Source organism: Diorhabda sublineata, chromosome 8 (assembly GCF_026230105.1).
Source record: "Diorhabda sublineata isolate icDioSubl1.1 chromosome 8, icDioSubl1.1, whole genome shotgun sequence".
NCBI classification, from domain to species: domain Eukaryota; kingdom Metazoa; phylum Arthropoda; class Insecta; order Coleoptera; family Chrysomelidae; genus Diorhabda; species Diorhabda sublineata.
The window spans coordinates 18919050-18933033 of NC_079481.1; the positions used below are offsets into that span (position 1 = coordinate 18919050).

General features: G+C 28.7%; 1 protein-coding gene across 1 annotated transcript in view; it reads left to right on the plus strand.

The window, feature by feature from the left end:
- The first annotated feature begins 200 nt into the window (after positions 1-200).
- Positions 201-13984, plus strand: part of LOC130447740 (twinfilin) — a 40894-nt gene continuing 27110 nt past the window's right edge. Inside the window, exons 1-4 of the mRNA XM_056784721.1 lie at positions 201-381; positions 512-589; positions 797-908; positions 11132-11294. Of these exons, the coding sequence (XP_056640699.1) occupies positions 357-381; positions 512-589; positions 797-908; positions 11132-11294 (378 nt within the window). The 5' untranslated portion in view covers positions 201-356. The remainder of the gene's footprint in view (positions 382-511; positions 590-796; positions 909-11131; positions 11295-13984) is intronic.

The window sequence follows — 13984 nt, forward strand, 5'->3', positions numbered from 1 at the left end:
AAAATATTATAAATATTATTCCAAATATTATGGAAAATTCATGCTCCAAACTGAAGTAACAAAAATGAAATGTTTTCGTAAGTTCAGTTTCAAATTTCCGTTGAAAGCCACTTTTGTGAACTGATAAAAATTTCTTTCCCTTGGCAGGATCTTGGTTTCCGAAAAGGCCCGATCATGGGCAGCGTTGGCCCGAAAATAGTTGACATGACAATGTTGACGTTAAGATGACTGATTATAGAATAGTATTTTGGGTGGTTGTCATAAAGGTTATCCATTGTAGTTTTAGAAGGTATTCTACAGAAACTAAGAAAATTCAAAGGATATATTTATAGAGTTAATAGTTTCATTTTCAAAAAATGTCTCATCAAACAGGAATTAAAGGTATTTTAATATATTTTTGCCCAACTACAAGTAATTCTATTTGTCATCATGATTAGATATATAAGTATTGGTAAATAAACTTTTATAGTCTTATTTAAATTACTTTTGTTTTATAAACTTTCATTTGTAGCTAATGAAGAATTGTTAACATTTTTCGCTAAATGTAGAGATGGTACTATACGACTTATAAAAGTCATAATTCATAATGGTAAGTTATATTCTGGTTATTTGAAAATAATACCAGAAAAAAGATTCCTCCTGCATAGGATTGATTGTAAATATTAATTAAGTTATAGGGTTTTCAGTAGTCATTGTTGATATTTTGATTTCAATTCTATGATCATTTGAAATTCTAACATTGTTATTATTATAATTATGGTATCAAAATTTTATTACAATAGATCATTATTTTTAGAACAATTGTGTTTGGATAATCATAAGAAGACACAGAATACTTGGGATAAGGATTTTGATCCATTCATTCAACCATTGATTGAAGAAAATCAACCATGTTACATACTATATAGGTCAAGTATATTTATTTCAGTTCTCTTAAGACTGACAATACAAATAATTCTGTTAAGTATTTATGTATTCTAGCATAAATAATCAACCATATATTTTTATCCAAATGTTGGGCCAAACAAATTATTTAGCTACAATTGTACTTTTCTCCCAGGGTATGTTTATGAGTTTTTCTCAGTGTGGATTCTAGGACTTTTTGGAAACAATGATTGAATTAATCAGATTATTATCTGAATGTTCGGGAACTAACCTGAATCACATTAATTTTTGTTCGAAAAATGGTGAATTAATTGGGCAGTAAGGTCCTTTTTACCCTGATGGCTTGTGGATAAATGTGATCAGCTGAAGGGTTGTTTCATTTGTCTATGGTTTTTTGAAAATTAAAAGTTATTTATTCCCCTTAAATGCCTGGATACAGGGGTTCAAAAAAACCCAAGATCTTTACTACTTCTGTTTATATATCCTATTTAGTTTATTCTAAACAAGCACATATTGAAATCTATTTGACAACAGATTATGCATTATTGTACAGCTCGTAAAAAATTCCAAATCAGAGTGTCATATGTTGAATTTCAGTTGTTGCAAGCCATTTGCAAAATCTAAATATGAGCACTTTGCTTTTCATTACAATTGCCATTAAAAGTTTAGAGAGGTGTAAAAATAGGAGTAGAATGCTCTTGAAAATATATAATAGTAGTTGATTGCTCAAACTTTCGTATTTTGTAGAATTTGAGAAGCTACTATTTTACTTGCTTCAGCAAGGATTGTATCCTTTAGCAACTCTTTTTGGGATGATTTGACAAATATCAATAGTCCAAGATTTAGACAAGCAATTCGAGCACATGTTACATCGACAGAAATTCGCACATGTCCATCTCAAATTATTGATTTGAATCATCGACATCACCAGGTTTTTTGTGAAAATATATGAATTGTCTATCAGTTTTGACAATCTTAATTACATATTTTCACATGTTCATCATATATATGATGATATATATATATATATATATATATATATATATATATATATCATCATTGTCAAAACTGATAGACAATTCAATATATATCTCCTTGGGAGCATTTTCAAAAGAATAATTAATATATGATGATTGAATGTTTGTAGAATAGATAAAAATATATTAGTACATATCTTAAAAACATAGTATTAGAATCAGTGTATTTATGTGGTAGTTTGAGCTAAGATTTTTTTTTTAAATCAAATTGATGATATTCATTTTTTTCATGTTAGTGTAGAGCAGTCGATGCATTTTAGTGTATATATATATATATATATATATATATATATATATGCGCCTAAACCGAACCATTGTTGAACGAGCTTACTGTATGTTGTTCGATGCCCAATTAGATAAAAGGTTCTGGGCAGAAGCAGTAAATACTGCAGTTTACCTGAGAATTAGAAGTACAGTTTCAGGAATTGCCGACGATAAAACCATATTCGAGATTTGGCACGGAAGAAAGCCAGGCATAAGTTACATTAAAATCTTCGGGAGTAAAGTAATGACCCATATTCCTAAAAGCAATAGATTAAAATGGGACAAAAAATCTAAGAAGACCATTTTAGTTGGGTACAGTGAATGCAGCAAAGGATATCGTCTTTATGATCCAAATATCAACAACATAATCACATGTAGAGATGTTGATATAATTGAAGACATCAACAATGAAGTTGAGAGAAAACACAAATGAAGCAGCAGCTTCAGTGGGGGGTTCAGATGTTGCTGAACACTGACACTGACACTGAAAATGATTTTTTAAATTGTGCCGATACCAAAACAAGTACGTCAGAAGATTCTAACGATGAAGAGTTTGTTTTTAGAACAAAAAATGTGATTGAAGAAAAAATTAGAATTTCGCAAAGAGTCACAAAACCTAAAAGAATGGATGATTTTGTGACTTACATATGCATAGAAAATGATTTTCAAGAAGACCCTTTCACAGTTGAAGAAGTTTTGTCCAGACCAGATGCAGAAATGTGGAAGAAAGCAATGTCAGATGAACTGGACAGTTTTGAAGCAAATGAGGAAAGTTTTGCTCCTATTGTGCGGCACTCTAGCTTAAGATTACTTTTTTCATTATCAGTGAAGCTTGGTACAAGCATTGATCATCTTAATGTGCAAACAACATTCCTTAATGGTTTCCTGAAAGAAAATGTTTATATGCAAAGGCCCGAAGGGCTTGTTTGTTCGGATAATGATAAATGCTTGAAACTAAAAAAGGCAATATATGGGTTAAAACAGTCATCTAAGGCTTGGAATGATCGTGTGAATGATGTTTTAATTTAATTAAATAATGAAAGATCAAAAATTGAATCTTGTATTTATATAAAATGGGAAAATAATTCATTCACAATAATTGCTCTGTATGTGGACGATTTTTTTATTTTCTCTAACAACGAAATAGAAGCAAATAATTTAAAAATTGAGTTGAGTTCCAAATTTAAAATTAAAGATTTGGGTAAAATCAGAGAATGTTTAGGCATGCAAATTAATTTTGATGAAAAAAAGGGTGTAATCATCTTAAGTCAAAGAGATAATATTAATCATTTATTAATATGCTTGATGCCAAAACAGTCAAGACTCCAATGGAGGCTAAATTAAATTTAAATTTGGTCGAAAGCTGTTCTGATGAGGAGAAAGCTAAGTATCCTTATCAGAAATTAAATGGTAGTCTAATGTATTTTCTTGTTTTGACAAGGCCAGATATTTCTTTTTCTGTGAGTTTTCTGAGCCAATTTAATAATTCATACAATGAAAGTCACTGGAAATGTGTAAAGCGCATCCTTAGGTACTTAAAAGGTACTGTTAACTATTCATTGAGATATTCTAAAGATGACTCAGAACTACAATGTTTTGTAGACGCTGATTGGGCTAGTAATGCTGCTGACCGTAAGTCCTATACAGGATACGCTTTCAAACTTTGTGGTTCTGTGATTTCCTGGTTGAGCTCAAAGCAAAAGACAGTTGCGCTGTCGAGTACTGAGGCTGAATATATGTCAATCTCTGAGGCAACCAAGGAAGCTATATATTTAAAGGGATTATTGGAAGAATTGACAGGGAGTGTACCTTGTGTAACTTTATTTAATGATAACCAAAGCGCAATAAATTTGACAAGCAATCCCATGTATCATAAAAGAACAAAGCATATAGATGTGCGCCATCATTTTGTAAGAGAAACAATATTGAATAATGTTATACAGATGAAGTATTTATCGACTGTTATGCCATCACATGTTTTAACGAAGAGTCTACTTTCTGAAAAGCATTTCAGGCTGATAAATTTACTTGGTTTAATAGATACTTGAATTTTGTTGATAAGTGGGGGTGTTAGTATATGTTTATGTTTGGATATCAAACAAAATGTTGGTATTAATCAATAAAGTTTTTATTTTATTAGTTGGTATCACTGTTAAAAAGTGTGAAGTATGTCATGTCGTGTCAGTCGTTTGCTGATTACCTGAAAGGAAACCACGTCGCATTTTTTAATAGCTAAGCATCTAAATTCAGGATCTGATAGTTGGATAGATCTATTAAAATAATTTAATATTTTAGTGGAATAAAACGCGACGTGGTTTCCTTTCAGGTAATCAGCAAACGACTGACACGACATGACATACTTTTTAACAGTGAAACCAACTAACAAAATAAAAACTTTATTGATTAATACCAACATTTTGTAATGAATGTTAATGAATAGTTAATAGTACCTTTTAAGTACCTAAGGATGCGCTTTACACATTTCCAGTGACTTTCATTGTATGAATTATTAAATTGGCTCAGAAAACTCACAGAAAAAGAAATATCTGGCCTTGTCAAAACAAGAAAATACATTAGACTACCATTTAATTTCTGATAAGGATACTTAGCTTTCTCCTCATCAGAACAGCTTTCGACCAAATTTAAATTTAATTTAGCCTCCATTGGAGTCTTGACTGTTTTGGCATCAAGCATATTAATAAATGATTAATATTATCTCTTTGACTTAAGATGATTACACCCTTTTTTTCATCAAAATTAATTTGCATGCCTAAACATTCTCTGATTTTACCCAAATCCGATTATCTAATTATCCGAACAAACCATCCCTTCATGCATTTGCATATAAATATTTTCTTTCAGGAAACCGTTAAGAAATGCTGTTTGTGCGAACAAACGTTTTCAATAATGAAGAAATTGTCTTCTTAATAGGCTTTCGGCTCCTTTTTCTTTGTTTAAAATTTCAGCATCACAAATTTTTCGGCTTAAACAAAAACAGTTCCACATGTCACATGTTCCCACAAAGACCAGACCAACAATTAGTATTTCAGAAAAATTATGGCAATATTTTTATTTTAGTAAATAATATAATGCCTCAACTTGGCCCGCCATATATTTCGTTAGCAAAAATTGGCACGCGAAGAAAAAAGTTTCCCCATCCCTGCATTAAATAAGAAATTGAAGATTATATATATATATATATATATATATATATATATATATATATATATATATATATATATATTGTTATGGTATGAAGAATATATTCAAAATAAATTATTAAATAATAATAAGATATAAATAAAGCAATAAGTTCAGTTCTGTTATTCGGTTACTTAGAGCAGTTTATCACAATAAAATAAATAACATTCTTTATATTAAGTTTTGGCCAACACTATATTCTAAATTATTATTTAATTTTGACAAATCCGGTATAATCAAAGAATTTAATCCATAAATTGACAGATAAAAACAGGAGCACCAACTTCCAAAATTTGTGTGACATACCAACATAAATTTTAAGGTTATAAATGATAAAATATAAAAATTTTGACAACTGCAATGATAAAATTAATAACATAGGAATGAAATAAATACAACAAAGAAATTATAGAATAATATTATTTGAATAAAGTCACAATAATTTAAAAATTTAAAAATGACAATTTAGTAACCAACTTTTAAAATAAATATCATTGGTTAAAAAAAAAAGTTTGTTTAAAAAAAAAGGGATAAAAAAAATCAACAACGAGAAAAAATATTTTTGGCAAGAGAAAAAAGAGTAAAATAATTTTAATTGAAATTTAAAAAAATTAAAATCTTGATAAAAAAGGCATAAAATATTCAAAGGATTGATAATTAATAATTGTATAAGTGTAGTAATAAGAAATTAGTGAAAACAATTAAATAAAGTGAAATAAGTGAGAATACTCACTAAAAATCAGATTTTAATTTGGGCGCCATTAATAATTATTTGAATTTCTTTATTTTATTATGTTATTATTATTTTTTTTATTCTCAGGGTATTATATTGTGAGGTCAAATTAAAAAATTTTATTGCGATAAATTGTTATGGTTATAAGGTCAGATTATAATAGTTTTAAGACCGGGTCTGTTCTTTATAATGAATAAAATATTCAAAATATACAATTTCTTAACTAGCTATTACAATTATTTTATTTTACAAACATTCATTCATTCATTCATACTCATAATTACACTCATAAAACTAAATTATATGGAAATGTGAACTCAAATATTATATACTAAAGGAAATACTTAAACTTAATAGAACAGTACTTTAAGTGTTTGTTATGTTGTATTTTTAATTTTTTTTTTTTAATTGGAAATTGTTACGGCCTTGCAGAATAAACAGATACTCCGCTGTAGTTCCACTCCTGTTCTTTTCCTTTTCACAACTTCTTTATCTTGGAAATTGTCCCTTTGTGAGTATTCTCACTTATTTCACTTTATTTAATTGTTTTCACTAATTTCTTATTACTACACTTATACAATTATTAATTATCAATCCTTTGAATATTTTATGCCTTTTTTATCAAGATTTTAATTTTTTTAAATTTCAATTAAAATTATTTTACTCTTTTTTCTCTTGCCAAAAATATTTTTTCTCGTTGTTGATTTTTTTTTATTCCTTTTTTTTTAAACAAACTTTTTTTTTTAACCAATGATATTTATTTTAAAAGTTGGTTACTAAATTGTCATTTTTAAATTTTTAAATTATTGTGACTTTATTCAAATAATATTATTCTATAATTTCTTTGTTGTATTTATTTCATTCCTATGTTACTAATTTTATCATTGCAGTTGTCAAAATTTTTATATTTTATCATTTATAACCTTAAAATTTATGTTGGTATGTCACACAAATTTTTGAAGTTGGTGCTCCTGTTTTTATCTGTCAATTTATGGATTAAATTCTTTGATTATACAGGATTTGTCAAAATTAAATAATAATTTAGAATATAGTGTTGGCCAAAACTTAATATAAAGAATGTTATTTATTTTATTGTGATAAACTGCTCTAAGTAACCGAATAACAGAACTGAACTTATTGCTTTATTTATATCTTATTATTATTTAATAATTTATTTTGAATATATTCATACCATAACAATATATATATATATATATATATATATATATATATATATATATATATATATATATATAATATTGTGGATTATTTCATAATTAGTTACCTTGCCAATATTCCAATGCCAATACTCCTTTCGAATAATCTGCTAAACTACAAAATTTTTACATAAAAAATTATTACAAGAGAAGTAATGTCAGAAATCACATTGTATCCTGAGTTACATGTGAAGAATTCTTGAAGGACATTTTATAAACAATGCAATTGTATCAAATATCATAAACATGTATCAGCATTTATTTTATTTTGTATCAAATATCGTAAACATGTATCAGCATTTATTTTATTTTGTATCAAATATCGTAAACATATATCAGCATTTATTTTACTATAAATAAGATTTTTGTAAACAACTTGATAATATTTAATGTTTATTATTAGTTCGATCTTGAGATTCATTCAAATATTCAAAATAAATTTCGAAAACCGAAATTTATAAGTGGCGCAGTCAGTAGGATTAGTGCGGTCGCGAGTTTTACGCAAAGTGCGATAAAAGTTCCGGCTAAGTACTTCAGTACATCAGCACTAGACTTACGTATTCCACGAGGGACAGGACTTCAGATAGCTGTAAGTGCCAAGTTTCCTTATTATTTTTATTCCTTTATTATCCATCCTTATAAAAACGTTGAATAAGGAAGAGATAATTTAATAACTTTGAATAATTTTATGAACGATTTTGATAAATTATTAAATATATTCAGTAAGTTAAACTTAAAAGAGAATCCAGACTATATAAAAATGGCAACTTCAAGCCCAAAAACCCTAAATTGGGAATTATTCAAATTAAAGTTAGAAAACATTAAACCTTTGACGGAAATAAAAATACGTTCAATAAATTTATAAATCGATGCGAAAACCTAATAGAGACGTATTCAGTTTATAACGATCAAGACATTAATAATCATGTATTAGAATGTATACAAGAGAAATTAATAGATAAAGCCGAGTTAATGGTAGGAAATAGGACAGAATTGAATACATGGTTTAAATTAAAAGAAGCGTTGATTCAGTGTTTTGCAGATAGGCGCGATTTAGATTGTATTTTACAAGAATTAACGAGAACACGACCATTTAAAAATGAAAATCTAATAGCATTTGGTAACAGATTACAATTATTGAAAAGTCAGACTATACAAATAATTAGTAATAATTTAAACTTAGGAGAAATTGATAAAAGATGCCAAATTAATCATTGTGAGAAAACAGCCTTGAACACCTTTATTGCGGGATGTTCAGGTATTATACGTAATAAAATGTATTTAAAAAAGCCTGTAACGCAATTCACACCATTTGAAATTATTAAAGGTCATATAAATAACCCAGATCCATTTGATTTAGATGATCACCTAATAATATCTAATTACATACAAAATCATAAAGAAACATCAAAATTATTATATGAAAAAATTAAAGATAGAAACGCTAACATTAAAGAAAAAATAATAAATAAATGAAATGAAAATAGAAATGATCCCCCTTCCGATGAAAATCAAAACATAGCTTATATAAAAACAAAATTCTGAGACAAAAAACTACTTAAATTCAAAAAGGCTGAAATTGTAAAAGATTCTGGCATATTATTAGAAACAGACAAAGGAATTTATCATAAGAATATAATAAGAAAACAGAAAAATTGTTACAGATAATGAAGCTGACAATAGTATTAATGTTACTATTACTTTACAAGACGACCAAGACAGAAGACATAACAGTCACAAACGTAAACAACTTATTATTACCCATCAATTTAGGAACCAGTAATCTCATACATACCAAACACACTTTCATATACTATATAGATTTAGAATTTATTCACAAACAAATCAATAATTTAAAACAATATTATATATACTTATATACTTAAGAAATAATTTATCTCAAGCGAACGCAACAAATCCTATTTCGTATCATAACTTAGCTGAACAATCATTGAGTAGAACAGAAATTTTAATTAATACTTTAGATAAAAAATCAGAAAATATTTATCCACATTTAAGATTGAAAAGAGGATTAATAAATGCTGTAGGTAAATTAGATAAATGGCTTTTGGTACTTTAGACTCAGACGATGAAGAACGACATAATAACGCTATAAATGTCCTACAACAAAATCAGAAACAAATAATTCACGAAGTTAATTTACAAATATGACTACATAAAAAATTAATTGATCATTATAACAAATCGATTACGACTCTATGGGATAATCAACGGAAACTTTTTGATAATATAGAGAAATTTCACATTTCAATTGAAAATAAAATAATAACTTTAAACAATTTTATAACATTTCAAAGTACAATTTCACAAATTAATCTGGATTGTCAAAGTTTAATTACACTGATCAATAATATTAAAAATGCAATAACGTTTTCTAAATTAAATACAATTCACAGTTCAATTATATCAAGCTAAGAAATTTTGGAAATGATAAAATATCTAAGTACCATTTACAATAAAGAACAAATACCAAAATTTAATAATATTTTGACATATTATCTCTTTCTTGGTTCACAAGTAACCTTTTCCAAATCCAAAATAATATTTGCTACCCATGTTCCTATCCTAAAACCCAAAACCTATGAATTTTTTCATTTATACCCCATAATCCAAAATCATACAATATTTATCCCTCCTCAACCTTACTTGGCTAAAAGTCAAGAAGAAGTTACTTTTATTAAAGAAGAATGCCCCGAGTTAGAAGGAAAACATTATTGTAAAGAGACTTTCAAATTACAAGATAACTGTACTGTTGAACTTTTAAATGGACATTCTGGTAAAAATTGTGTTATTAGTGAAATTGATCTTCAAGAAACAATATTAGAACAAGTAACAAATGAACTTTTAGTGATTCCAAATTTTGAAACTGATTTTTCTAAATGTGTCTCAGACCGTTATTTTAAAATAATGTATCCATCGCTTATAAAAATTCCAAAAAATTGTAGTATTCAAATAGGAATTTTCTCAACTAATGTACAAATTAAAAAAGGAAAATCAATAATATTACCGAAATTAAACTTTAAATTTTTGAATAATCAAATTTATAAATCTCCTAATTTAACCAATATAGATTTTAATAAATTATATGAAATTAATAACATTGCTAAAAACATAAAACCAATTCATGAAATTTATAATCCGCAAAGTCATGTATCGATAGGACTATTCACTATAATAATAATAATTTGTATAATTTTAATAATATTTTGGATGATTCGTAAATATAAATATAAGTTTATAAGAAAACAGAAAATAGAAGAAATGAAGAAAGAAGACGTCGAATTAGAAGAGGAAAGAAAACAAGAAATGAAAAATACCTCCGTCATTTTTCATTCTTAGGGATGGAGAAGGAGAATTCTTGAATGACATTTTACAAACAATGCAATTGTATCAAATATCATAAACATGTATCAGCATTTATTTTATTTTGTATCAAATATCGTAAACATGTATCAGCATTTATTTTACTATAAATAAGATTTTTGTAAACAACTTGATAATATTCAATGTTTATAATTAGTTCGATCTTGAGATTCATTCAAATATTCAAAATAAATTTTTAAAAATAAATTTCAAAAACCGAAATTTATAAGTCCTGTGATTTTTTTATTATTTCATTAAAATAAAAGTTATATCTCATACTATGGGTTTTTTATTTCTTAATTCTTAACTGTATCTAAATTAAGAAAGTAACCTACAACTTAAGTTTCACCTAGTTTTAACAAATAAATGTGAAATTAGTTTTTTTTGTTGGAATTGTATTATTTTTTCAGATTAGACAGTAAAGATTCCTTGGGCTATGAATGGTTGTTTATTAGTTGGTCTCCTGATATAGCTCCCATCAGACAGAAAATGCTTTATGCATCAACAAAAGCTACTCTTAAACAGGAGTTTGGAACCTCACATATCAAAGAGGAGATTCATGGAACAATAGCTGTAAGTTTATACCACTGATCAGACATTAAGGGTGATTGTAGATGTGAGATAATAAGCCCATGTCATCTATTAACAAAAATCGTATTGGATTACTAGCAAATTGTGACTTCTATTCTCTTCTTATATGACATTCTGTAATAAAACATTAATTTAAATATTTGCATGTAAATTTCAGTGGTTGGTTTTCTGCTTCAGTATTATGTTCTGCATTATTGGCCATCAATAGGTTGCTTGCAAAAATAATGTGCATTGAAGTGTCAAATTTTGTTTGTAAGCTACCTTCAAATTATTCAGCTCTTAATGAGCCTATTGCTTTTCAATATTCCCTATATTAGCAGATTATGTAATGGCTTATATTTTGGATTTTGTTATAAATGTTCTACCCAATTGCCGAAGCATTTTTTCTATTCCAACTGAGGTACTTCAAAAACACTGAACTGGCAATTAATTTTCGATTTGCGATTATAAGAAATCATTGGGTGCCAAATAAGGACTGACCCATCACTTCGATGTTGCAACTGTTCTAAAACGTTTTTGTTTGAACTGATGTGTGAGAGCTAGCATTGTCTAGGTGAATAAAGATTCGTCGTCTGCGATTCAAGGGCGGATCCAGGGTCTTGAAAAAGGGGGGGGGTCATATTCATCCTGTTGCCAAGTGTAACCACGATTGTATTCAGAAAAACAGCGAAATACGGTAGCTCGATATGGTGCTGGATCAGCAAATATTCAGGCGAGTTCATTGATACTGTTTGTTTGATCGACCTTTAAATTCATAGAAAATCATCGCACGAAAATGTTCGCGATTTAATTCCATTTTTTGACCAAGATGAATGTTTCAACTATCTGTGAACAATTCAAATAGCACACGTTCTGATTATCAAATTAGATTAAAAAAACTAGTATGTTCTTCCAATATCAAATGCAGATTATAAAAACCCTTGTCCGCAATTTTGTTCGATCTACTATAGGCGTAGATATCTTATTTCATAAATTTATTATTTCTATAAATACTTTTAAAAATATGTATATCTTATGCGAGAAAGTATTCGTTAAAAGGCAATCGAATCATTATAAATTGGACGGACTTATACGCCGTTATTTAGACAGATGCATAATTGTAGTCTTACTTGGAACTTGGAAAAAAATCATTATTATACCTCATTAACTTGCTAACAACTAAATTATAAAACGTAAATGGACGAGTAAAATGTACCTATCTGTAAGGGCGTTTGGTTTAAACAAGGTACCAGACGTGACTTAAGCCCTTTTTGTACCCTATTCGTTTTTTTTCTTCTTCTTCTTCCTGCTGTGTATAGACATAATTGCCTGTTTTTCCTCACATCATTGCCTCTGCTCAGACACCTGGGAGGTTGTCACTCCATCTTTTCCTAGGTCTTCCAAGGCTTCTTTGTCCTGCTGGTGATTTGTCCCTTGATATTTTCACAATTCGTTCTTCCGTCATGCGGTCAATGTGCTCATTCCATTTTATCTTTCTATCCATTACCCAGTCATTGATGTTATCTATCCCGCATGTTCGTCTTATGTTTTCACTCCTTTCTCTATCCATTAGTGTTCTTCCCGCTATTCTTCGAACTATTTTCATTTCTGTAGTCTCCAATATCCGTTTCGTTTTAGAGGTCTCAGGTCGGGTCTCTGCTTCATAGGATAATATAGGTCTGATTGCGGTCTTGTATATGCGGGCTTTTGCTTCAGTTCGATTGTATTTATTTCGCCAGATTGTGTCATTTAGGTATGCTGCTGCTCTTGAGGTTCTTGTAGCTTGGTTTCTTACTTCCGTCTCCACGTCCCCGTGTCCAGATATTTCGATTCCCAGATATTTAAATTTCATTTCCTGGTGTATTATTTTGTTATCCACCACAAGCTTACACTTGATCGATGTCTTGGAAGTAACCATTGATTTTGTCTTTGCCGCTGATATTATATTGAACTCTTTTGCTGTTTTGTTAAATTGGTACAATAGCCTTTGCAGATCGTCCTCGTTCTCCGCCAACAGTATCGCATCGCCTGCATAGCACAGGATTTTGACTTCTTTATTTCCCATTTTATCTCCTCTTAGTTTGCGTACTTGTTTTATGATTTCATCCATCACTATGTTAAATAGGAGCGGACTGAGAAAGTCCCCTTGCCTAATGCCCCTATTTGCAGGTATCTGTTCAGTTAGGTCATCATTTATTTTTGCTTGGATCGTATTTTTTGAGTATATATTTTCGATTATTTTAATGACATTATATGGTATCTGTCTATCATAGAGAAGGTGTGTTATGTCTTTTAATTGTATTCGATCGAAGGCCTTCTGCAAGTCAATGAAACACATGAAGGCCGGTCGATTATATTCGATCGATTTTTCCGTTATTTGTCTTATGACAAATATTGCGTCCGTGCACGATCTTCCCGATCTGAAACCCTGTTGTTCATCTGCTAGTGAGATACATTCATTTATTTTATTTGTTTTTTTTCTGGAAAACAAAATTTCAGAGCGAAAACCATGAAAGAAAATAAAGGCAAATAAAACAAAAGAAAAAATTAACATTTCAATTCCAAAGTATCATGGTAATCAGAATCGTCTGAACTAGAGTCATCATTTGGATTGAATTATGAAAGGTTGTGAAGAGAGTGATATCACATACTCATCCACTTTTTCCAAAGCTCATGGCGGTCTGCTGCTAGAA